The sequence below is a fragment of the Benincasa hispida genome, chromosome 10 (assembly GCF_009727055.1).
Source record: "Benincasa hispida cultivar B227 chromosome 10, ASM972705v1, whole genome shotgun sequence".
NCBI lineage: Eukaryota > Viridiplantae > Streptophyta > Magnoliopsida > Cucurbitales > Cucurbitaceae > Benincasa > Benincasa hispida.
The window spans coordinates 46,277,442-46,305,406 of record NC_052358.1 but is presented as its reverse complement, the minus strand read 5'-3'; the positions used below and the strand labels follow the sequence as shown (position 1 = coordinate 46,305,406).

At 36.1% G+C, this 27,965-nt stretch overlaps 1 protein-coding gene across 1 annotated transcript in view; it reads right to left on the bottom strand.

The window, feature by feature from the left end:
* Positions 1-4,466: 4,466 nt before the first annotated feature.
* Positions 4,467-27,965, bottom strand: part of LOC120089112 (zinc finger BED domain-containing protein RICESLEEPER 3-like) — a 35,660-nt gene continuing 12,161 nt past the window's right edge. The window contains exons 2-3 of the mRNA XM_039046533.1: positions 4,953-5,380; positions 4,467-4,754 (exon numbers count right to left, since the gene is read on the bottom strand). Of these exons, the coding sequence (XP_038902461.1) occupies positions 4,467-4,754; positions 4,953-5,380 (716 nt within the window). The remainder of the gene's footprint in view (positions 4,755-4,952; positions 5,381-27,965) is intronic.

The window sequence follows — 27,965 nt, the reverse complement described above, 5'->3', positions numbered from 1 at the left end:
TAGACTTTCCTTCTAGAATGATTCACACCATTTTCATCGTTGAATTCACTAAGATAAACTTCATTGTTTGCACCTAACGTCTGACGCAAACTCTGCATATATATTCTATTTTCTAGTGAAATATCTATGTTTACCTGGCGGGTGACTCTCGACTTCCAACTCAAAGGTACGATAGTGGATTGAGTAAATCCTGTCGACCTTTTGCCTCCAGGTGTCATTTTTGACAAAACAAGCTTCTACTCTAGCCTTTTCTTTAGGTTTTGGCTATGATTATGCCTTTAGTTATTAGTCTAGAGGTGGCCATCTTTGACTCATTTCCTTATCATTCTTTACTGCATTACTACTTAAACTGGGAAGGAACGTCCTCTTTGCTTCTTTCTTCTACAAACCAGCATATTGCATTTAGTTGAGAGAGAGTTATTATTTACTTTCGCAATCTGTCACACTCAAATACATGGATCTTTATAATGGAGTGGTATTCGACACTATCAATCTAACAACTTTTTCCTTTAATTGTACTTAATTCTAGTGTCCAAGTTCACCTCATCGTACCTTAGGTTTACTATCTATATACCTTCTCATTATGTACTTCCAAGTATCAGCAGCTATTCTAATTTCTAGACTGAGCTTCGTACCTTTTCCCGTGTACTTTTAGAAAACAAAAATACTTGAGCCAACTATACTCAACTTTGCACATTCTTATATTCTCAAGGACTTTAGTTGCCCGAAGAAAAATTTTCCTTATTAATGCATCCTCATTATTGGCTAATTTTGCTCCTCATGAGCGAGATCAGCGAGATCCTCATGAGTGAGATCAAGCTTTTCCTGGCAAACTGTCATCCTAGCGATACTAACCTTACCAGCGAGATTCAGCCCAATTTCTAGTGAGATTCCCTTCTAAAGCGAGATCCTCATCACAAAATTGGCGAGATTTCCTTCATTAGCGAGATTCTCAGCACAAAATTAGCGAGATTTTCTTCATAAGCGAGATCCTCATTCTCCATATGAGCTGTTTGCTTGTTCTTCCCAAGCAGTTGTCTGCTTATGCATATCTTCTCTGTTACAAATTAAAAAATTCATAACTCTAAATCCAACCCTCTTTTCAAGAAACTTCCTTCTACAAACATGTTTAAAATTTATTAGTAACATTACCTTAAAATTTCAGCTCAAAATTCTTTGTCATTTAATCTAGAGATTCAAAACTTCATCATTGGCCCCAATTCAAGCAGCTGCCTGCTTGTTCAACAATTTCTAGTTCAAACTTCAAAATTCTATAACTCGATTTCCAGACCTCAACTTAAAAAGTTTCATTCTACAAGGTTGTTTATAACCTAGTTAACAATATTTCCTCAAATGTTTAGCTCAAAACGCTTCGTAATTCGTCCTGGAGCTTCAATTCTTCACTAATGGCCTAGATTCACTCGAGAAACGAACCCTTCATTTTTATTTCTCCCCTCCGGCCTTATTCTGAAGAATTTTCCATCCATCAACTCAGCCACAGAAAATAAACACACAGAGCTTTCGAATGCCACTATAATTACATAAATAGCCTAAGTAGTTTGTCCAAACCGACCCAATGAACTCGACCTTCTTGCTTATATTACCGTCCAAAATCTAGCATGAACCCTCCTTGTGCCACCTGGCCCAATATTGGTGATGAAGGGCTAGGATTTAGAAATTTCCTTTTGCTAACTTCACTCACAATATTACTTCAGCACCATACCTTATTAGATGGCATGGTCTCATTCATATGCTTATTATGCATTCCATCATTGACCTTCCTTAGCCTAGCCAAGTTTTGTCCTACTTTTACACTTAGCTACCCAAGAGGCTATTTATTCTTGCTTCCATCTTCTACTGTCACACCCCCTCTCAGATTACCCTTTTAATCTAAAAGAGGATATGACCGCGGGTAGTTACTAGCCCTGCTGCTAGCACCTACCACCATAGCCCTCTAATTTAAATGCCAACTTGATAAAAATTAATAATATATGCATATGGTATGCCTCTTTAAGATTCTACAAAATATTATATAGACACATGCATACAGCCATGATATGACATCTAAAGGGAGAAACATTCACAGATGGGCCCAAACATCTCTAACAAAGCCCTAGTCCCTCTCAAAACATGTGTACATAAATAGATCATCAACCTAAGTCTTCTTAATAAGCCGAGTCTTTAGGTGGCAAGCAGTAGTAGGATCAACCCGGAGGAATTTGTCCGCTACCGGAGAAGGGAAAACACAGAAATTCCATGAGCTTAAAGCCCAGTGAGTGACTATAAAATCGTATAACATTATGCATTACATTACTGTAAACATGTAAATATATTAATAAGTGTTTCAAGCAATTGTCTCTAAATGTAGCTTAAAACCATTATTAAATATGATCAAACATCATTATTCCCTAGTTGAGAACGAGCCTAAATGCTCTAGCTCCCAATGTTTATTACCGACCAAGAGACCCATACCTCGGCCTCTCATTCAGAACTGCCTACATGCACGTGGCCATACTAAGTACGATCATACCTTAGGTACTTCCGCTCAGATACCTTCTCAAACCTGTCCTTCAGTATCGAGCTACTAAGATACCTCCTCAAATGTCCTTCGATATCAAGTTGGTCAGGTACCTTCTCAAACGTCCTTTGGTACCGGGGTATTTTGTATCATCAAGTTAAGTTCTGTTGCCTACCATCTACACAAGAACTCATTCTCTCACAGCCTTCCTCTAGGAAGCATATTTTAACATTAGAACTTAACTGTTGTAATGACTACGTGACATACCTTGGCTTATGCTACACATATACAAGCCGGGGAATATGCGTTAAGTTATTCTCCATCTATTTGTTGCTTGAGAAAGTATAAATTCATCACTGATGTCATTGTAACTTACTTGATTTTGTATGCATAAGTACTGGAGACATTAATTCACTTAGTCACTCACCGCTCGTTAAGCTCTGAATGGTTTATATGCCTCTCCTAACTCTTCTTGGCCTGAAAGGACATAATTCTCGGTTAAACTACTTAGAATTCTTTGTAAAATACCTCAGTTAATTCATTTATTAAAGGAACTTTCATCAACAAAGACAGCTTTAATGGCGAGATCCCGATGAGCGAGATCCTCCCTTTCCAGCGAGATCCTCTAGAGCGGTAGCAGCGAGATCCTCTAGAGCGAGATCAAGCTTTTCTTGGAAACTTTCATCCTAGCGATACTCACCTTACCAGCGACACTCAACCCAATTCCTAGCGAGATTTCCTTCTAGAGCGAGATCGGTGAGATTCTCTAGAGCGAGATCAGTGAGATTTCCTCTATAAGCGAGATTCTCCTCCCCATATCTCGCTATAACTCCCACAGTGAACTGGTTGTTTGTTCATCCCAAGCAGCTGTCTGCTTATTCACCGATTCCTTGTTATAATTTTAAAAATTCATAACGCAAAATCCAGAGCTCTTTTCAAGAATCTTTCTTCTACAAACCTGTTTAGAATTGAGTATCTTTCTTACCTTAAAGTTTTAGTTAAAAATTCCTTGTAGTTTGGCCTAGAACTTTCAATCTTCACCTCGAGCCCTGATTAACCCAAGATTTTTCCTCCTCTGTACTTTCTTCACTTCTTGTTCTTTTCCTTGTGTAATCTTTCTCCAGTAAGACAACCTCGCAAACTAGATTCTCTCAGTTTTTGAATGGCACCAATTTCACTAAATTTGCTCATGTCAATTGCCGAAACCATGCTTTTGATGTTCTTCTTCTAAAAACTTCCCACCGTCTCAAGAGTTCAAGGGTTAATTGCCCCGTCACCCCACATTTAATATGTTTTTCCTTCCCTTTCATCATAACTCCTATAAACAAACATGAATTGCTACTTAGTAAATATATAATATAACATTCTTTTGGCTAAACATCCTTATCTAGGAAACCTATAGTTCGGGGTTTACATCTACCCTTCCTAAGACATGGCTTCATTTAGTTCATTAGAAGACATCACATTACTTACTCTTACTTGAAGAAATTAGGGTTCGGGTTTTATAACTTCCATCATCAAAGACAGCTTTACTAGCGAGATACTCATCATGAGTGCATTCTTCTCATGAGCGAGATCCTCGTCATGAGCAAGATTCTCATGCACGAGATCAAGCTTTTCCTGACAAATTTTCATCCTAGCGATACTAACCTTACCAGCGAGATTCAGCCCAATTTCTAGCGAGATTTCCTTCTAGAGCGAGATATTTAATATAAAATTAGCGAGATCCTCATTCTCCATATCTCGCTATAACTCTCCATGGTGAGCTGTTTGCTTGTTCTTCCCATGCAGCTGTCTGCTTATGCACAAATTCTCTGTTACAACTTCAAAACTTCATAACTCAAAATCCAAACCTCTTTTCAAGAAACTTTCTTCTACAAGCATGTTTATAATTGAGTTAATTTTCTTACCTTAAAATTGCAGATAAACATTCCTTATAGTTGAACTATTACTTCCATCTTGCCTTGAAGTCATTCAACTTCCGCCGTTGAAAAATGTTAAAGTCATCCGACCGCGGTAGAAGAGACTCATCCAAATAATAATCCAACTCTGATTTGACATTATCAACATCATTTTCAACATTATTAACCAACTCTTCAAACTTGAGATATCGATCTTTCCTATTAACAAGATCAGTTGAACTATTACTTCCATTTCGCCTTGAAGTTGAAGAAGTACTAATTGTAGATGTAGAACGTTGAAGTTCTTCTATTGTTCTTGAATTTGAAATATAAAACTTCATCAAATCACAACACAAGTCTCTAACACATTTAATTTCAACAGTATGATGAGATCCATAGATTTGAGGAAAATAAAACCGGATCAATCTTATCTTAAACCTAGGATCTAATACTGTAGCTATTGCCAATACACCATGAATCACACTCCATTATTGCCAACACAAGTTTTTCATTCTTGATGCCATTACTTGTACCTCCTCAACATCAGAGTTAAGCCACTTAGAAAGTTCCAACCTAATTTCACAAACTTCTTCAAAAAAGACATTGGAGGTTGGATAACTTGACCCAGAAAACAATTCAGACATTAAGTAAAATGGTTCTAATCTATCACACATTTCTTTTGCAAAATTCCAATAAGTATCTGAAGGAAGATAAGTGTATAGTGGTTCAAGTTGTTTTAGACGAGGAAAAACATCCTTGTATTCCAAAGCAGTTTTGAGCTTCACAAAGGTTGAATTCCATCTTGTAACATAATCAAGACATAGTTTTTTAATGCATGGAGTTTGTAATTGATGAGCACCTTCTTCAAAATTTTCCTTCCTTTTTGCAGAAAGAGTCCATAAATGAACAGTACCTCTAATCTTCTCTATACCATCCGAAATTATAGCCAAACCATCTTTCACTATCAAATTCAAAATATATGCACAACAATGAATGTGGAACAAACTTCCATGCAACCACAGTGTCCTTAAATCTAGATGTGGGACGTGTACAAACCTAGTATAGTAGTATCATGTGATAATATGTTAAAATGAAAACTACCAAATGAACAAAAAAAAAAAAAATACATAACAACATAAAAGAGTTAAATTATCTTAAGAGTTTGCTTTGCAGGACCCAAGAATCATCAATAAAATGTGCGGTGATTGCCATGTATCCTTTCTTCTGGCTAGATGCAGTCCACATGTCCATAGTAAGAGCAACCCTACTTCTATTGTTTTCCAAAAACTTCATTGTTTTAATTACTTCTTTTTAGAAAAAAAAATTTAAATAAATGACCCGATTAACCCGAACCAACCAAACGCAAATATTTCATGATTGAGTTGGGTTGGGTTTATTTTTTTTTAATAAGGATTATTTGGGTTGAAAAAATTTACAACTCGAACAATTAGGTTGGGTCTAAAAAGTCTTTCAACCCAACCCAACCCATGTACATCTCTAATTATTAGGTTGAAGAAACTTACAACCGAATAATTTCTTTGGGTTTAAAATATGTTGGGTTGAGTTGGGTTAGGTTCATTATTTAATAAAGATTATTAGGGTTAAAGAAACTTACAACCTAAACAATTAGATTAAGTTTAATATATGTTTCAATCCAACTCACGAGCACCCCTAAAAATTATCATGAAAATGAACCTTCCAAAATAAGGGGAAAAAAAAGAAAAAAAAGAAAAAAAAAAACAGATGTCTAAAGTAGACTTGGACCCAATATCTGCATAGACAACTAGTCATTGGTCAATTAGATTTAATGTTAACTTAATTTAGGATTAGAAAAACTTACATCCTAAACCTAAGAGGAAAATGAAAATAGTTGGTCATTCTACTTATAAATACTTATACATCATCATAATTTATATAAAGTACAATTTCTTCTTCATTCTATAAAAATAAATGGCCTATTTGAATTGTCTTGGAAAAAAAATTGTTTTTCAAAAAGTCATTTTTATTTAAATACTTTTGATAAAAAAATATATATTCAAAATAAAACACATGTGTTTGATAACTCTTTCTTTTTTTTTTTTTTATATATATAAAGTTTGTTTGTTTGTTATATGCTAAAAAGTATTTTTTTATTAATATCAAATTACTATAAAGACAACTATAAAATATTGCGAACTAATAATTTAAAATAATGGAGCATTAGTATTTGGACGTCTGGTGTGGTCTCTATCAAAGTTGACCAGCGATAGTGGTGGCCGGAGTTAGCCAACAACAGTGTAGTCCCTATCGGCGGTTGTTGGAGTTGGCCAATGGAAGGCAGTATAGACAACAACATAGCGGAAGTGAGGTAGATGACCTTTGAGGGCATTTTAGTAATTATACAAATTGTACAAATTAGATTAACCATTAACACTTGGAATCATTTTTGAAAGTTAATTTTAAGTGTTTATCCAAACCAACTTATTTCATACATTCATTGTTCCAAAAGCGATTTTAAATGGTTGCCAAACTTCAACCTTTTTCAAAATGAATTTTTTCTTTTCAGAATTAAATTCTTAAAAAGTTAAACCAAATACACCATGAGCTTGCTACTCCAGACTTAAGCATTTGAGTAAGTCACGACTCTTCTCCATTTTGTAGGTAAATCAATGCATAATTACTCTTCTCTATTTTGCAAGTTATTTTTTTATCCTTTCAGCATAACACGTCTAAAACAAGGTAATCTAGCACACAATCATAGATGTTAAGAACAATGTTGTAACACTTTTGCAGAACAATATAGATAGAGGTAGAGAACATGAACACAGTTGTAACATGGAAATTGGTAACCCAGTTCGGTAAAATACCATCTACGTCTATGGGTAGTGTATCTAAGAAAGATAAATCCACTAATATAAAGTAAAGCAATTACAATGTTGTACTTATCTGTAAAGACAAGGCAATAATAATGATACATGCAAAGATCTACTACTTGAATGATGCTTAGACACCTTCTAAATGCGAGACTTCATTTAATACACCTCAGGATCCTCCTAAGTATGAGTACATTAGTAGATTAACACTTAGGCTCTCCTTTGAAAGAGTTAGGAACATGATAGCAGAAGCAATTTGGATAAAAAAAATATTCTAACTATACTAATTTCATGGATTAAGCATGCTTGTTCACAAAAAAATATGGGTTTAAGAACAACCACCTTTGTAGCTCAAAATTCTCTCTCTCCACTTGATGATTTTGATCACAAACATGTCGTGCACCACTACTAGAGTCTTCCCTGCTATTCTCTGACCTTATAACGGATTGTGGGATCCAAATTTGTGATGAATTTCAAGGAATTTTGGAATTTGGGTGTTCTTGATTGGAAAATTTTAGGGAGAGAAGTTTTGCATTAATTCACAGTGGAAATCCTTCCTAATCTCATCTTATTTTCTTCTATTTATAGAAGAAGCTATGAATGATGGGATTAACAAAAAATTGACAAAAAATTTGCCAATTTGTTTGGTGAAATTTAGGTGGCAAAATGTGAGTTTAGAAAGTGTTTAAGCAAGAAGATTAGTAAAAAAGTCAACTAAATTCACTAACCATTTTAGATTGAATTTCTTAAATTCAATTTTTAATTGAATTTCTAAAATCAACTTTAATTTAAAATTAATTCAAACAAAACAAGTTTAAATATTTAATTAAACCTTTTAATTAAATGATATTTAATTAAACCTTTTAATTAAATAATAATTAATTAACATAATAATTAATTTAACTTAATTTAATATAAATATTAAATTAATATTTTCACACTTAATGTCGACTTCTCTCAAAAACAACATTTAAATAGAATTTAATATTTCCAAGCTCCTTATTATTTAATTCATAATTAAATGATTAAATGACTTTTGATTTAAGTATATCATATATAACCAACCCTTATTCCTTTAATTGAATTTGAACGTCTCAAATTCGCTCATCACACTGCTCTAAGGTTTAACCCAATATAAGCTAGTTGGGGGACCTAATTGACTTATAGATCATGTGTACATCCCACTCCAGATTACCCTCTTAACCTGGATGGAATGATGACGGCAACAATTACCAACCCTTTTGCTGGCACTTACTGCCTAATTAACCTGTTAACTTATACTCAAACCCTGAATACATATATATCATCAATATACCAGCATCTTAACTCGAAACTTAACACATTTACATTACAAGATTTCGAAGCATTGTTCATACATAAATATTACAACTTAATGAGCCTCATCTAGTATACTAGTCAATAGACAGACACATGTGTACTAACTAATACATGTTTTCAATTACATTTCCTTCAACTTGTTTCTTTGAGTGGCAGAGCAGCAGAAGAAAAGTCTTTTGGGAACTACTGCTACCTGAAAAGGAAAACATTTGAAAACGTGAACTAGAAGCCCAGTGAGTGACTTAATAAAAACATAAATCTCATGCTTAAACTGAAGGCTCGAAAACATAATACTGGAACTAAAATGTACCAAGCAAACGTGTACACAAAACCTTTAAAACCACCATTAAACATCATTATTCCTTATTTGAGAACGAGCATACATCGCTCTAGCTCCTCACGTTTGTTACCGGCAAAGAGACCCATACTTCGGCCTCCATTTGCTGGTATATAGCCTAGAAGACCCATACTTCGACATCCCTTTATCCTTAGTTGAGAGTGAACTATTAGATCTAACCCTCAACGTCAACCTTAGTCGGGGAGAACCCTTTTGCTCAATCCCTCGATGTCGTCTTATCAATGTGCACGTGGTGTTTTCGATGTACCGTCAACACCTTCGGTGCATTTATTCATATACCTTCCTTACCTTAAGTATCCGGCTCATTTAAGCTATCAAGTTCTCGAAGCGCATTGAAAGAATAGTTTTCAAATATAACATAGAAAACTCTTTAGGATACCTTCCTTAACTTCAGTATCCCTTTTCATTATGTTTAGAAATATCAACGTCTGTACTTTGACAACCTTAGGTATTTAAAACATAGTACATCAAGCTTCATTCAACCTTAGTTTTAACCTTAACGCATGCTTCATACTTTGTGAAATAAGTTGGCTTAAAACATACTGAACCAGCTTGTAAAAACCACTAGCATGCATTAGACATGGGAAACATACTTGGAAAACCCATACACTAGTAAACATCATGAAAATGAAGTTACTAAAACATGCTGAAAGTATTTGGACAAGATAACATATTTAAATCGTGTAAATTTCCGTGGAAAACATGCTTTACTTAGCATGAGAAATAGCTTCAAACATATGTTGCTTGTGTAACAACCCAAATATGTACGCATACACTACAGGAAATTAAATGTCAAATGTCAAGCAGGACGAAATTTTATTTAAGGGAGAGTAAATGTAATACCCTAACCCTAATTTAGAAAGCAGGAATACAAATAAAATATATAATTAAGAATGAAAAATATATAAATCGGGTGGAAATTTAGAATTGGAAAAAAAAAAAAGAAATTTACTAATTATCCAAAAATAATGAATAAGGAGGCATAAACAGAGAGAGCGAGGTTGGAGAGAAAACTGGGAGAAAGAAAAGTTGGAGAAAAAAAGATGGAGAGAAAGAAGGAGAGAGCCACACTGACAAGATTGGAGAGAAAATTGGAGAAAGCGAGAGTGGAAAGAGCGAGATTCTCAACGAGAAAGTGGAAGAGAGCGAGAGCCACGAGAGTAAAACCAGAGAGAAAGCTGGAGAGAGCGAGAGCCACGAGAGCCAAACCAGCGAGAAAGCTGGAGAGAGCGAGATTCTGAGAACAGAGAGAGCGAGATTGGAGAGAAATATTGGAGAGAAAATTGGGAGAGAGCAAAGTTGGAGAGAGAGATGGAGAGAAAGAAGGAAAGAGTCACACTGGCGAGATTGGAGAGAAAATTGGAGAGAGGAGTGTAAAGAGAGCGAGATTCTCAGCGAGAAAGTGGGAGAGAGCGAGAGACACGAGAGTAAAACCAGCGAGAAAGCTGGAGAGAGCGAGAGCCATGAAAGCCAAACCAGCAAGAAAGCTAAAGAGAGCGAGATTCTAAGAACAAATAGAGCGAGATTTGGATAGAAGCGTAGATTATGCGTTGAATTTGGCCACGATCTTATAGATTATACATGGAGAACACTAAAATTGAATACAAACAAAGGTTGATGATGTAAGAGCAAACGTTAGCCAAAATTAGGTGTCTTATTAAGGGAAATTCTTAAACCTAAGTAATTTTAAAGAAGCCATTTGTAGGATGAGTTGTCACACAGAGAAGAGTTAGAAACGGCTATAAATAGGAGGCTTTGAGCTGGAAGTTAAACTCATTCTCAAACAATACTCAGTAGTAAAAATCGTGTGGAAAGGGTGAAGTAATTCTGTTAGTTAGAATGAGGAAACGCGAGGGAAGTGCTGCCCAAATTTCCTTCTAGTTTAAGAGGGAAAGCTCTACTGATTAAACCATAAGGATTAATAAGGAATAACTAGGATCGCAGTCAAGGTAAGTAGTTTATCTCACCCTCTCTCTAAGTGTTTCATGGTTGTGTACCTTTCATATGTTGCAAAATTATGTTATTGTTATGTTGTATTACATGTTTAAAATACGTTTATCTACAAGGGATCTCATGCATTATGTTTTGTTCACAACGATGAAATAAGATTAAATTTTAATTAGATAAAGGTTATGCTTCTAGAGTTAGCAGGGCATGTATGGTTGCACCCCTCTAGACCCAATTCTATGTCAAGTTTATGCTAGGAACTAACAGGTTATGTATGGTTGCGCCCCTCTAGTCCAATCTTAAGTTTATGCTAATGGTTGATGTTGGATTCTACTCTGGCCCTACTGACTGCATGACCCACTAATCATCAGATGGGTTAGTTTCCGCTTAAGTCCTCATCTTCCTATTAGGGCGGAGAAATTTATGTTAGAAGCATAACTGACCATCACATGTTATTATATGTTTTCGGTCCCAATCATATGTTTTCAAGACATGTTGCATATGATTGTGCATTTGTTCACTACCCTATGTTAGAACTACTTACTGGGTATATTATAACTCATCCTATTTTACAGACTTTGTAGGTAAGGACACAGCGTAGGTGGCAGAACTGGACGTCGCTCAAATGGCCAACCATCAAGCCCACTATCACAGGCATATGCATTTTTGTATCACTACGGTAATGTTTTATTGATCTTGGTGTTTTGTAAAATAAACTTTTTATATAGTTTTCTACCTAATTAATAAAATCTGAGATATGTTCTTTTGAGATTTTTACCAAAACTCATCTCATGATAGAAAAGTCTAAGTTTGCATGTCGTAGCGGTTAGACCATAATATGTAAGGATTCGATCGTTACAGTTTGGTATTAGAGCATTTGAGCCAATTAGGCTCTACTAATTAGAAAAGTCGTGGTGTTTGATGGTTCGGCTTGTTATGTGATGCCCACAGTTATGCCAAATATGCTGGTAAGTGGAATTTTCAAACGAGTAATTTAGTAAACATAAGGTATGAGTTAAAAAAAATTAAAATTAGATTGCTTCCTTATTATGAAAATAAAATGTGTGTACCAGATGCCACCACAAAGGGCTCCAACATAACGAGGCAGACCTCGAAGTGAATCCACAAGGGATCAAAATCAAAGACATGGATAGACGCCTTACGTGTTACTTACACCAGATGCGCTACAAATACTAATACAAAATATGAGTAATGGAAACACAACCTCGTTCACCACACCAATAACCAACGATACAAATGACTCGAAGATCATTTGAGAATTCAGGAAGTTCAATCCTTCAACATTTGGTGGATCATCTGTGGATCTAACTACAACAGAGAATTGGATAACAGAAATAGAAACTATTTTCCACCATATGAATATCCTAGAAGAACAGAAAGTAAATTGTGCCACCTTCATGTTAAAAGGCGATGCAATGTTCTGGTGGGAATCCACACAAAGAACAATCAAAGGTTCAGTCTCATGGAAACAATTGAATCAGGTTTTTTACAACAAGTATTTCCCTTTGACAGTGAGATATCAAAAGGAAGTGGAATTTCTTAATCTTCGTCAAGAGAACATGTCGGTGGTAGAGTATGAACCGAAATTTGATCGCTTGTCCCATTTTGTCCCTCGACTAGTGGACACATAAGAGAAGAAGGTGGAAAGGTTTATTTGGGGATTAAGAGAAGGCATTCGAGGCATTGTTACAGCTTTCACCCAACAAGGCTTCCAACGTTCATAACGGCAAGCAAAAATTTCCCAAAGCACTCAGGGCGTACAGTCACAAAAGAAGAGTCAAACATTCACATATCCTAAGTGCAGAAATTGTGGAAAACACCATCAGAGGCAATGTCTTCGGAACTTAGGGATGTGTTTCAGCTACGGTCAGACGGGTCACTATGCAAAGGCTTGCCCAAAGCTCATCAACCAAGTATCAACTACCCAGACCACCCAGCCTACTAGTAACAAGGTTACCCAACAACAGAAAGGACGAGTGTTTGATGTTACACGTCAAGAGGCAGAGGATTAAGATGCAAGTGTTACAGGTACATTACCCATCCTCGAGTATTATGCCTTCACTTTATTTGATTCGGGCTCTAGTCATTCATTCATCTCTACAACATTTGCACAACATGCTCAATTAACATCAAAGCCCTTAGGCTACATTCTATCCGTAGCTACTCCTGCCGGAGTATCTATGTTGGCCAACTCAGTAGTAGAAAACTGTGAATTGTCAGTATCAGGACATAAACTAGGGGTGACCCTTATCATACTAGACATAAGTGATTTTGACATAATACTAAGTATGGACTGGTTAGCAGCAAACTATGCAAGCATAGATTGCCATAATAAAGAAGTCACATTCACCTTTCCAACAGGAACCAAGTTTAAGTTTAAGAGTTCTAATACACAATCAACCCTAAGAATAATTTCAACCTTAAAAACTAAACATTTACTCAACCATGGGGCTTGGGCATATTTAGCAAGTGTAGTGGATATACGAAACCAAAAGAATGAAATTAAGGCCATTCCTGTAATAAGAGAATTTAAAGATGTATTCTCAGAAGAGCTACCAGGTTTACCACTTAGTCGAGAAATAGAATTTTGTATAGATCTAATTCCCGGAGCTGAACCAATATCTAAAGCACTATATAGAATGGAACTTGTGGAATTAAAAGAACTCAAAATAAAATTACAAGAATTGTTAGATAAGGGATTTATACGCCCTAGCGTGTCTCCATGGGGAGGACCTGTCTTATTTGTTAAGAAAAAGGATGGATCAATGCGTTTATGTATAGATTATCGGGAGTTGAATAAGTTGACAATAAAGAATAGGTACCCACTCCCATGCAATGATGACCTATTTGACCAATTACAAGGAGCCTCATTATTCTCCAAAATAGACTTACGATCTGGATATCATCAACTAAGAATCAAGGAGTCTGATATACCTAAGATTGCTTTCCGAACAAGATATGGGCATTATGAATTCGTTGTGATGCCCTTTGGATTAACGAATGCCCCAGCAGCCTTCATGTACTTGATGAATAGAATTTTTAAAGACTATCTTGATAACTTCGTGATCGTATTTATAGATGATATTTTGGTCTATTCCAAGTCTGAGGCAGAACATGAAAAACATCTTAGGGACATTCTTTCCATATTAAGAAATGAAAAGTTGTATGCCAAATGTGAGTTTTGGACGCGACAAGTTTAAAGCAAGAAGGAATCTCAGTGGATCCTGCTAAGATTGAAACAGTTAGCAAGTGGCCTCGCCCAACAACAGTCAGCGAAGTGCGAAGCTTCCTTGGATTAGTAGGATATTATAGACGATTTGTGAAGAATTTCTCAAGTCTTAGCATTACCCTTAACTAACCTCACACCAAGAAGAATAATCCTTTTGTCTGGAACCAAGCATGTGAGCAAGGCTTCCAGGAACTAAAAGAAAGGTGAACACAGCCCCTATTCTCACTATACCTGACGGATAAGGGGGTTTAACTGTGTACAGTGACGCATCGAAGAAGGGGATTTGTTGTGTATTGATGCAACAAAGAAAGATAATAGCATATGCTTCAAGAAAACTAAAACCTTATGAACAAAACTATCTTGTTCATGACTTGGAGTTAGCTGCCGTAGTCTTTGCCTTAAAAATATGGAGGACATTACTTATAGGGGAAAAAGATCCAAATTTATACAGATCATAAAAGCCTTAAGTACTTCTTTAACCCAGAAAGAGTTAAATATGAGCAACGAAGATGGTTAGAATTAGTCAAAGATTATGACTGTGAGATCCTCTATCATCTAGGAAAAGCTAACATTGTTGTTGATGCTCTTAGCATAAAGTCAGCTCATACAATAGCCCTAAGTACCATCTCCAAACACATAATAGATGACCTTGAAAGAGCTGAGATCTCACTAATACCAAAAACCTTCACAGCTCGAATAGCACAGTTAATTGCAAGACCTACATTAAGGCAAAGGATAATTGATGCACACAAAATAGATAAATACTTAAAAAACAACTGCAATCAGAGAATGGAGAAAGTAGTAAATTCTCTACAGCCCTAGACTCTGCACTCTCTACCATGGACATCTATGTGTACCAGATGATGAAGAAATCAAGAAAGAACTACTGAAGAAAGCTCATGAATCATGCTTTTCAATACATCCTGGGAGTACCAAAATGTATCGAGACTTGAAAGCACATTACTAGTGGTGTAACATAAAAAAGGATATAGCCGACTATTGTAAGTTAAATGTTTGGTTTGTCAACAGGTGAAAGCTCTACGGCAACGACTACAAGGACTCCTCCAGCCTCTAAATGTTCCAGAATGGAAATGGAGCATATTTTCTATGGACTTTCATCTCAAGACTCCCGAGAACGTTAAAGGCACAACATGATTTGGTGATTATGGATGAGCTCCCAAAGGTCCGGCCATTTCCTACCATGCAAGACTAACTCACACTGTGAAAGCACTTAGCTCAAATATACTAAAAAGAAGTCACGATGGACCGGTGGATATTATTCATGAGTCCAGTAGTCTTACTCTTTATAGTATGTTTCAACAGATTGAGAGAGACGCAGAGAAGATAAATAAGATTAGTATACCAATTGCTGGACAAAAGTATTGACAGAACTGAGCTAGAAAGTGGGAACACAGCTAAAATTTCAGTCGAGCAGCCTTCCACGCCACAAAAGCACTAAATGACCAAAGGACTGAGGACAGAACGATTTTAATCAATATCACTAAAGAAGAGAGAGAGCATGTTGAGGTGCATGTAGACATTTGGATATTTACTAAGAGTCATTTTTTTAAAAATGGAGGTAATTTTTATTACGTGAAATAATCAAGATTACAATATAATATCATTATATAGTAGGTGATATTTTAGCTTTTAATATTTATTTACTTTTTTTTATTTATTCAAAATGTGCCTTTTGAAGAGTTTCGGAATTACAGTGGTATGGCTCCTTTCGAAGCTTAATACCGGATATGAAATGCAGCATACCCCTGTACACTAGGGATAAAGTCGGGGGAGCGAACACTTACTAGGATTGAATTGGTGCAGCAAATCATCAGAGTCAAATGTTTAGGCTAATTCGGTTGAAAGAACATGCGAACAGTCATCAATAGCAGACAGAAAGAGTAATGCTGATAACCGTCGAAAAGAGTTGGAATTCAAAGTAGGAGATCACGTATTTCTAAAGGTAGCACCAATGAGAGGCATTATGCGTTTCAGACGAAAAGGCAAACTTAGCCCTTGCTTTATTGGACCCTTTGAAATATTAGAACGTATTGGCCAAATAGTTTATCGATTGGCATTACCACCCACCCTTTCTATAATACATAATGTCTTTCATGTATCGATGCTTCAAAAATACGTGTTTGAACCATCACATGTAGTAAATTATGAACGTTTACAAATAATTGAAAACTTGGAATATGAAGAGACTCCAGTTTGCATCCTAGCAAGAGAGAAGAAGTCACTTCGTAATTGGGAAATAAGTTTAGTGAAGCTTCTCCGAAGAAATCTGCAAGTAGAAGAAGCTACATGGGAACAAGAAGAAGAGATGAAAGTCAAATACCCTTATCTGTTTAAGAACCAAGAAACTTTCGAGGAAGAAAGTTCTTAAGGGGGGAAGAATGTAACAACCAAAATTTGTACGCATACACTACAGAAAATTAAATGTCAAATGTTAAGCAGGATGAAATTTTATTTAAGAGGGTGGTAAATGTAATACCCTAACTCTAATTTAGAAAGCAGGAAAACAAATAAAATATATAATTAAGAATGAAAAATATATAAATCGGGTGGAAATTTAGAATTGGAAAAAAAAAAAAGAAATTTACTAATTAACCAAAAATAATGAATAAAGAGGCAGAAACAGAGAAAGCGAGATTGGAGAGAAAACTGGGAGAAAGCAAAGTTGGAGAGAAAAGATGGAGAGAAAGAAGGAGAGAGCCACATTGGCGAGATTGGAGAGGGCGAGATTGGAGAGAGCGAGATTGGAGAGAAAATTGGAGAGAGCGAGAGTGGGGAGAGCGAGATTCTCAGCGAGAAAGTGGGAGAGAGCGAAAGCCACGAGAGTAAAACCAGGGAAAAAGCTGGAGAGAGCGAGAGCCACGAGAGCCAAACCAGCGAGAAAGCTGAAGAGAGCGAGATTCTGAGAACAGAGCGAGCGAGATTTGGACAGAAGCGTGGATTATGCGTTGAATTTGGCCATGATCTTATAGATTATACATGGAGAACCCTAAAATTGAATACAAACAAAGGTTGATGACGTAAGAGCAAATGTTAGCCAAAATTAGGTGTCTTATTAAGAGAAATTCTTAAACCTAAGTAATTTTAAAGAAGCCATTTGTAGGATGAGTTGTCACACAGAGAAGAGTTGGAAATGGCTATAAATAGAAGGCTTTAGGCTGAAGTTAAACTCATTCTCAAACAAAACTCAGTAGTAAAAATCATATGGAAAGGGTTAAGTAATTCTGTTAGTTAGAAGGAGAAAACGTGAGGGAAGTGCTGCCCAAATTTCCTTCTAGTTTAAGAGGGAAAGCTCTACTGATTAATAAGGAATAATAAAGAATAACTAGGATCGCAGTCAAGGTAAGTAGTTTATCTCACCCTCTCTTTAAGTGTTTCATGGTAGTGTACCTTTAATATGTTGCATAGTTATGTTAGTGTTATGTTGCATTACATGTTTAAAATACGTTTATCGACAAGGGACCCCATGCATTATGTTTGTTCACAACGATGAAATAAGATTAATTTTAATAGATAACAAGGTTATGCTTCTAAGGGCTAGCAGGGCAATGAAATGGGTTGCACCCCTCTAGACCCAATTTCTATGTCAAGTTTATGCTAGGGACTAAACAGGTATGTATGCGTTGCACCCCTCTAGTCCAATCTTACGTTTATGCTAATGGTTGATGTTGGATGCGACTCTGACCCTACTGATTGCATGATTCGCTAATCATCAGATGAGTTAGTTTCGGCTTAAGTTCTCATCTTCCTACCAGGGCAGAGAAATTTACGTTAGAAGCATAACCGACCATCACATGTTATTATATGTTTCGGTCCCAATCATATGTTTTCAGGACATGTTGCATGTGATTGTGCATTTGGTCACTACCCTATGTGAGAACTACTTACTGGGTATATTATATACTCATCCTATTTTACAGACTGTGTAGATAAGGACACAGCGTAGGTGGCAGAACTGGACGTCGCTCAAATGGCCAACCATCAAGCTCACTATTATAGGCGTATGCATTTTTGTATCACTACGCTAATGTTTTATGGATCCTGGTGTTTTGTAAAATAAACTTTTTATATAGTTTTCTACCTAATTAATAAAATCTTAGATATGTTCTTTTGAAATTTTTATCAAAACTCATCTTATGATAGAAAAGTCTAAGTATGCATGTCGTAGTGGTCGGACCATAATATGTAAGGATCCGGTCATTATAGCTTGGTACTTCATTTGAACACTTAACATGAGAAATATCTTCAAAGAAATCATAGTTTCTAAATCATTAAAACATTAAAGCATCACAAAGTCACTCACAGCTCGTTGGCCTCTTAATGGGTTACACGCCTCTCTTAGCTCTTCTTGGCCTGAAAGGACATAATTCCCGGTTAACTACTTATAATTATTAGCAAAATACCTCAAATAGTTCATTTACTAATGGAACTTCCATCATTAAAGACAGCTTTACTAGCGAGATACTCATCATGAGTGCATTCTTCTCATGAGCGAGATCAAGCTTTTCCTGGCAAATTTTCATCCTAGCGATACTAATCTTACCAGCAAGATTCAGCCAAATTTCTAGTGAGATTTCCTTCTAGAGAGAGATCCTTAATATAAAATTAGCGAGATTTCCTTCATTAACGAGATCCTCATTCTCCATATCCCGCTATAACTCTCCACGGTGAGCTGTTTTCTTGATCTTCCCAAGCAGCTATCTGCTTATGCACAGATTCTCTATTACAATTTCAAAAATTCACAACTCATAATCTTGACCTTTTTTCAAGAAAATTCCTTCTACAAACATGTTTAGAATTAGGTAACTTTCTTACCTTAAAATTGCAGCAAAAAATTCACTATAGTTTGGCCTAAAGCTTCCAATCTTCACCTTAGGTCCTGATTAATCCGCAATTTATCCTCTTCTAAAAATTCCTCACTTTTTGTTCCTCTTCTTCTACAATCTTTCTCTAGCAAGACAACCTCGAAAACTAAATTCTCCCAGCTTTCAAATAGCACTAATTTCACTAAATTTTCTCATGTAGGTTGCCGAAACCAAGCTTTCGAAGTTCCTTTTCCCTTTTAATCTCCCTACCGCCTCTCAAATTCAAGGATTAACCGCCACGTGCCAAACCAATAAGTGAGTCTCCTTATTTAACATATTTTTTCCCCTTGCTTTCTCAACAACTCCTTAAATAACATGGATTTTCACTTATTAGATATTTAATATATCATTCCTTTAGCTAAACATGCTTGTTTAGGAAACTTAGAATTAGGGGTTTACACTTAGCTACACAAGAACTTATTTCTTCTTGCTTCCATCCTCTATCCGTCCTAAACCATGGCTTCATTTAACTCACTAGAAGACATCACATTACTTACTCTTACTTAAAGTAATTAGGGTTTGGGTTTTACAAATTCTTCCCCTCTAAAAGAAATTTTGTCCTCGAAATTTGTTCGAACCTACTTATAACTTAGACTTTGACAACATCCTTTGGTCATAAATTTACAACCTTCCTCCTTTCTTTCTTCTTCCCCCTTTTTTTACTACGTTTTCACTGCGTTATTCTGATATTAACTTGTTCATGGTAAATAATACTAGTACGTATGAACAACTTGGTTATCATAGTTCACTGTATTTGTCACATCCTCTGATGCCTCTACCATTTTCCATTGAATCATAACATTCATTTATTACTAGGGTGGTTCTTTTCCATTTCCCAGCAATACCACTGGAACATTCTTTTCCAGTTGTCATACCTTTGAATTACTTGCTAATTGTGAAATAATTATTTTTGTCAACCAGACTTCTCGACCTAACCGAGGGTACTTTTTTTAGGAAATTCTTTCTATCCATACTTGGGAGAAAACATTCTTTGTACTATAACATTTCCCAAATATGGCTTACCATATTGTATACATAAGGTTTTCTTAACTGTACCAGTCCCTAGCTCTGTTACAATTCAATCTTCGAACTATTACCTAGATCATCAGCAGATCTGGACCTTTTCCTTTTTGTCTTCTGCTGACCATTTTGTTCCTTACTTTTATACTCAATGTACCCCTGGCTAGCATGGAGTGATCTCAACACTATCAATCACAATTTATCTTCCCTTAATTGTACAATTCTAGTTCAAGTACTGTCATACCTTAGGTACTATTGCTCAGATACCTTCCCCGTGTCCTTCAGTATCGAGCTATTCAAATTCTAGGGCAAGGCCTTAGTTCTTTCTCTATATGCGTTAGTACTGAGTTATTCACATTCTAGTCTAAGCTTCAGTACCTTCTTCATGTATCTCAGTATTGAGCTATTTATACTTACTTGCTTGCATATTCTTATCTTTTAATAACTTAATTGCCCAAACACATCCCTTACTAACGCATCCTTATGGTCATTGTAAAACATAGCATAAATACAACATTAATGTGAGGTGCGTTGTTTGGTAACTATTTGAGAATAGTTTTCATAAATAGCTTTCAGTAATCATGCATTGCTAAACATTCATAGGCTTTAGCAATCTACTTAAAACATTTAAAGTATCTAGAGTCACTCCTGCTGCTGGAACCATAAGACCAAGAAATACAACCTGGTCTAACCAGAAATCACATTTGCTGAACGTGGCATACAACTACTTCTCTCGCAGTGTCGGCAAAACTATCCTTAAATGGTTCCCATGATCTTCCCTACTACTTAAATACACCAATATGTCATCAATGAAGATTATCATGAACTGATCTGAATAGGGATGAAATATCTTATTCATCAAGTCCATAAATACTGCAGGGGCATTTGTTAATCCAAATGGCATTATTAGAAGCTCGTAATGTCCATACCTCATCCTAAATACAGTTCTTTTTTAAACATCCACCTCTACCTTCAACTGGTGGTAACCTGATCTCAAATATGTTTTAAAGAAAATATTGTTCCCTTTAAATGATCAAAGAGATCACGTACACCAAGCAATAGGTACTTGTTTCTGATCGTCACCTTGTCCAACTGCCTATAATCCATACGTATCTGAGAGTACCGTCTTTCTTCTTGATAGAAGACTGGCGCTTCCCAAGATGACACACTGGATCTGATGTAACCCTTATTTATTAATTCATGTAACTGAACTTTCAACTTCTTAAGTTCTTCTGACACCATCCTTAATTTTACCTAAAAAAATAGATGTTGTATCTGGAATTAAATCGATAGTAAACTCAACTTCCTTGTCAGATTGTAAATCTAATAACTTTTCAGGGCAAACATCCAAAACTCTTGTACAACAGGTACATCCCCAGGTTTCATCTTCTCGTCCTACGAAACCGTCACAAGGCTAAATAGGATTCACATCTTTTACTTAGCAGCTTTCTAGCCTTCACTGCTATTATTAGGCTTTTTGGAATATTCCTTTACTTCCTATAAATACTGTCTCTTGCCTACCAAATCTCTCGAATATTATCCATCCTTAAAACAATTCATACGGTTGTAACATTTATTCGGAAAATCCATGCTCTAGAGTGACATCAATTCCAGGAAATCTAATGGAATCACTTCATAACTATACTTATCAACAACTACTCTAGAGCCTGTAAAACTCTTATATTATTACAACCTTTTCATAGCATAATAATAACTACTTAGGGACATGCTTTCTACAATCTTTCCTACAAGCAGTGCAACATATCAGATAACAATAAAGGTATAACACCATAGGCAACTAGTTCATAAATATACTGATACATAAAATTACTTTACCATTCACAACATTAGGTAATTCCTCTGCCTCCTGGTAAGACACTTCGTAAAAACCTGCCCTGCCACTGAGATCGTCCTACTTTCTTTCTCGTTTTCCCTTCTCTTGAATCCCTTCCTCGGCTTCTGAGCCACTAGGCTTATCTATCGCCTTTAAAGTCATTCCATGTTCTATCTGAACTTCTCGACCTAGCTGGGCATTCCTTCTTGAAATGTCTTGCCTGTCCGTACTGAAGACATATGTTTTTCCCTTAATAACATGACCCTCAATGATGCTTACCACAATTCGTGCATAAGAGTTTCTAACCCGAATCAGATACTAGCTTGGTAGGATGCAAAACCTTGATCTACCACCCATACTAACCACAAGTCTTGGCTTCTTCCTTCCTACACTATGCTGAATTGTAGCTCTCTATCCTTTATCAAATCCTATTAGGTCATTCTCAATACCGTACTTCCTTTCCAAATCCGCCAGAATTGATTTGACACTTTCTGTCAAATATTCTATCCTCTAACTGAGGATCTATTCCTGTCTGTTGAATCCTCGATTTCCCGTCTGAAGTCATTTCCTGATTTACCGAGTCTTTACCTCTCCGTTCACTAACATTTGAATTCCCTCGAATCTCGAAACTTCTAAAGGTAGGGTCAAGGTTCCCGTTGTCTTCTGCCTGCTCTGTATACCACTTTTACTTGACATCTTCCTTTTACTTAGGTAGTACGCATGCTAAGGACTCATGACTCAGACTTACCTATATAAACTTTTCTCCTCTCTTCCCAAAATCTTTTGCTCTGAAACCAACTTGTCACACCCCACTCAAAATTACCCTCTTAACCTAGATGGAATGATGACTGCAGTAGTTACCAACCCTTTTGTTAGCACTTACTGCCTAACTAACCTGTTAACTTTTACTCAAACCCTGAATACATACATATCATCAAGATACCAACATGTTAACTCGAAACTTAACACATTTACATTACAGGATTTTGTAACATTGTTCATACATGAATATTACAACTTAGTGAGCCCCATCTAGTATACTAGTCACTAGATAGACACATGTGTACTAACTAATACAGGTTTTCAATTACACTTCCTTCAACTTGTTTCTTTGAGTGACAGATGAGCAGTAGAAAAGTCTTTTGGGAACTGACCACTACTTGAAAAGGAAAACATTTGAAAACGTGAGCTAGAAGCCCAGTGAGTGACTTAATAAAAACATAAATCTCATGCTTAAACTGAAAGCTCGAAAACATAATACTAAAACTAAAATGTACCAAGCAAACGTGTACACAAAACCTTTAAAACAAGTTATATGCCTCTCCTAGCTCTTCTTGGCCTGAAAGGGCATAATTCCCGATTAACTACTTAGAATTCTTAACAAAATACCTCAAATAGTTCATTTACTAAAGGAACTTTCATCAACAAAGACAACTTTACTAGTGAGATCCTCTTCATGAGTGAGATCAAGCTTTTCTTGGCAAACTGTTATCCTAGCGATACTAACCTTACCAGCGAGATTCAACCAAATTTCTAGCGAGATTCCCTTCTAGAGCGAGATCCTCATCAAAAAATTAGCGAGATTTCCTTCATTAGTGAGATTCCCAGCACAAAATTAGCGATATTTCCGTCATAAGCGAGATCCTCATTCTCCATATGAGTTGTTTGCTTGTTCTTCCCAAGCAGCTGTCTGCTTATGCATAGCTTCTCTGTTACAACTTCAAAAATTCATAACTCAAAATCCAGCCCTCTTTTGAAGAAACTTCCTTCTACAAACATGTTTAAATTTTAGTTAACAACATTACCTTAAAATTTTAGCTCATAAAATTCCTCGTCGTTTAATCTGGAGATTCAAAACTTCATCATTGGCCCGAATTCAAGCAGCTGCCTGCTTGTTCAACAATTTCCAGTTTAAACTTCAAAATTATATAACTCGATTTTCAGGCCTCATCTTCAAACATTTCATTCTACAAGGTTGTTTATAACTGAGTTAAAAATATTTTCTCAAATTTTTAGCTCAAAACGCTTCGTAATTCCTCCTGGAGCTTCAATTCTTAACTGATGGCCTAGATTCACCCGAGAAACAAACCCTTCGTCTTTAATTTGCTCCTTCGGCCTTATTCTCGCGAGTTTTTCTTCCATCATCCCAGCCACAGAAAATAGACACACAAAGCTTTCGAATTCCACTGAAATTACACAAATACCCTAAGTAGTTTGTCCAAACCGACCCATTGAACTCGACCTTCTTGCTTATATTACCGTCCAAAATCTAGCATGAACCCTCCTTGTGCCACCTGGCCCACTATTGGTGTTGAAGGTCTAGGATTTAGCAAATTTCCTTTTGCTAACTTCACTCATAATATTACTTCAGCACCATACCTCATTAGATGGCATGGTCTCATTCATATGCTTATTATGCATTCCATCATCAAGCATGACCTTCCTTAGCCTAGTCGAGTTTTGTCCTACTTTTACACTTAGCTACCCAAGAGCCTATTTCTTCTTGCTTTCATCTTCTAGTGTCACAGCCCCTCCCAGATTACCCTTTTAATCTAAAAGAGGATATGACCTCGGTAGTTACTAGCCCTGCTGCCAGCACCTACCACCTTAGCCCTCTAATCTAATTGATAACCTGATAAACATTAATAATGTATGCATATGGTATTCCTCCTTAAGATTCTACAAAATATTATATAAACACATGCATACAGCCATGATATGACATCTAAGGGGAGAAACATTCACAGATGAGCCCAAACATCACTAACAAAGCCCTAGTCCCTCCCAAAGCATGTGTACATAAATAGATCATCAACCTAAGTCTTCTTAATAAGCCGAGTCTTTAGGTGGCAAGTAGCAACAAGATCAACCCGGAGGAATCTGACCACTACCTGAGAAGGGAAAACACAGAAATTCCATGAGCTTAAAGCCCAGTGAGTGACTATAAAATCGTATAACATTATGCATTACATTACTATAAAATTGTAAATATATTAATAAGTGTTTCAAGCAATTGTCTCTAACTGTAGCTTAAAACCATTCTTAGATATCATCAAACATAATTATTCCCTAGCTAAATGCTCTAGCTCCCAACGTTTATTACTGACCAAGAGACCCATACCTCGGCCTCTCATTCAGAACTGCCTACGTGCACGTGGCCATACTAAGTACGGTCATACCTTAGGTACTTCCGCTCAGATATCTTCTCAAACCTGTCCTTTAGTATCGAGCTACTAAGATACCTTCTCAAATGTCCTTCGGTATCAAGTTGGTCAGGTACCTTCTCAAACGTCCTTCGGTACCGGGGTATTTTATATCATCAAGTTAAGTTATGTTGCCAGCCATCTACACAAGAACTCAATTCTCTCATAGTCTTCCTCTAGGAAGCATATTTTAACATTAGAACTTAACTGTTGTAATGACTACATGACACACCTTGGCCTGTGCTACACATATACAAGCTGAGGAACATGCGTTAAGTTATTCTCCATCTATTTGTTGCTTGAGAAAGTATAAATTCATAACTAATGTCACTGTAACTTACTTGATTTTATATGCATAAGTACTGGAGACATTAATTTACTTAGAATTCTTAGTAAAATACCTCAATTAATTCATTTATTAAAGGAATTTTCATCAATAAAGACAGCTTTACTGGTGAGATCTCCATGAGCGAGGTCAGTGAGATCCTCTAGAGTGATACCAACGAGATCCTCTAGAGCAATACCAACGAGATCCTCTAGAGCGAGATCAAGCTTTTCTTGGCAATTTTCATCCTAGCGATACTCACCTTACCAGCGATACTCAGCCCAATTCCTAGCGAGATTTCCTTCTAGAGCGAGATCAGCGAGATCAACGAGATTTCTCTATAAGCGAGATCCTCATCTCCTATCTGCTATAACTCCCACGGTGAACTGGTTGTTTGTTCATCCCAAGCAGCTGTCTGTTTATGCAAGATTCCCTTTATACTTTAAAAATTTATAACTCAAAATCAGAGCTCTTTTTCAAGAAACTTCCTTCTATATGACAATAATAACCAAACCAAGCCGCCGTCAACGAATTTCATCCAACTTTGTAAGAGATGATTCCTGAAAAATAACATAAATATTGTACATGTTAATATAAATCAATATTGAATTAATAATAATAATAATACATGAACTTATTACTTACATCATCTGGATCTCGATCCTCAATAACATTTTCCAAAAACTTTAGCATCTATAGGAGTATGCAATCTATTTAAGACATGTAAAAGGAAAATTAGATCTCAAATTGTAAATAATAAAAGTTTATTAAATAAATTAAACAATAATACTAATTCATACCTTCTGCCTATAACCAATCTTGAGTACACATCAAAGCTTCCAATAAATTTTCATGAATTTGAGAACGATGTGGACTTACATGTCTACCACCAATACTAAATGCAGATTCAGAAGCAACAGTAGTGACAAGAACGACTAGAATATCTTTTTGCAATTTGATACAAAACTACTTCACTCCATTCAACTTCCACCATTGCAAAATGTTAAAGTCATCCGATCGCGGTAGAAAAGACTCACTCCAAATAATGATCCAACTCTTATTTGACATTATCAACATCATTTTTAACATTATTAACAAACTCTTTCAAACTTGAGATTATCGATCTTTCCTATTAACAGAGTAAGTTGAACTACTACTTTCCATCTCGCCTTGAAGTTGAAGAAGTACTAATTGTAGATGTAAAACGTTGAGGTGGCTTCTATTGTTCTTGAATTTGAACTATAAACTTCATCAAATCACAACAACAAGTCTCTAACACGTTTAATTTCAACAGTATGATGAGATCCATAGATTTGAGGAAAATAAAATTGGATCAATCTCATCTTAAACCTAGGATTTAATACTGTAGCTATTGCCAATACACCATGAATCACACTCCATTATTTTTCAAACTTAGGCAATCATTCTTGTAAATGACCGGATCCTTACATATTATGTGCGCGACCGCTACGACATGCATACTTAGACTTTTCTATCATGAGATGAGTTTTGGTAAAAATCTCAAAAAGAACATATCTAAGATTTATTAATTAGATAGGAAACTATATAAAAAAAAGTTTATTTTTACAAAACACCAGGATCCATAAAACATCAACGTAGTGTTCAAAAAATTTGCCTATAATAGTGAATTTGATGGTTGGCCATTTGAGCGACGTCCAGTTCTGCCACCTACACTGTGTCCTTCCCTACAAAGTCTGTAAAAAATAGGATGAGTATATATATACCCAGTAAGTAGTTCTCACATTAGGGTAGTGACCAAATGCACAATCACATGCAACATGTCCTGAAAACATATGATTGGATCGAAAACATATAATAACATGTGGTGGTCGGTTATGCTTCTAATGTAAATTTCCTCTGCCTATAGGAATGAGGATTGAGGACTTAGGCGAAAAACTAACCCATCTGACGATTAACGGGTCCATGCAGTCAGTAGGGCCAGAGTCGCATCCAACATCAACCATTAACATAAACGTAAGATTGGAACAGAGGGGTGCAACCATACATACCCTGTTAGTCCCTAGCATAATCTTGACATAGAATTGGGTCTAGAGGTTGCAACCATACAGCCCTGCTAGCCTTAGAAGTAATAACCTTTATCTAATATTTAATCTTATTCATCGTTGTGAACAAACATAATGTATGGGGTCCCTTGTCGATTAACGTATTTTAACAGTAATGCAACATAACAATAACATAATTATGCAATATATTAAAGGTACACTACATAAAATACTTAAAGAAAGGGTGAGATAAACTACTTACTTGACTGCGATCCTAGTTATTCTTTATTATTACGTATGTGTTAATCAGTAGAGCTTTCCCTCTTAACCAGAAGGAAATTTGGGCAGCACTTCCCTCGCGTTTCCTCCTTCAAACTAACAGAATTACTTCACCCTTTTCACACGATTTTTACTACTGAGTTTTGTTTGAGGAATGAGTTTAACTTCCAGCCCGAGCCTCCTTTTTTATAGCCATTTCCACTCTTTTTCTGTGGTGATAACTCATCCATCAA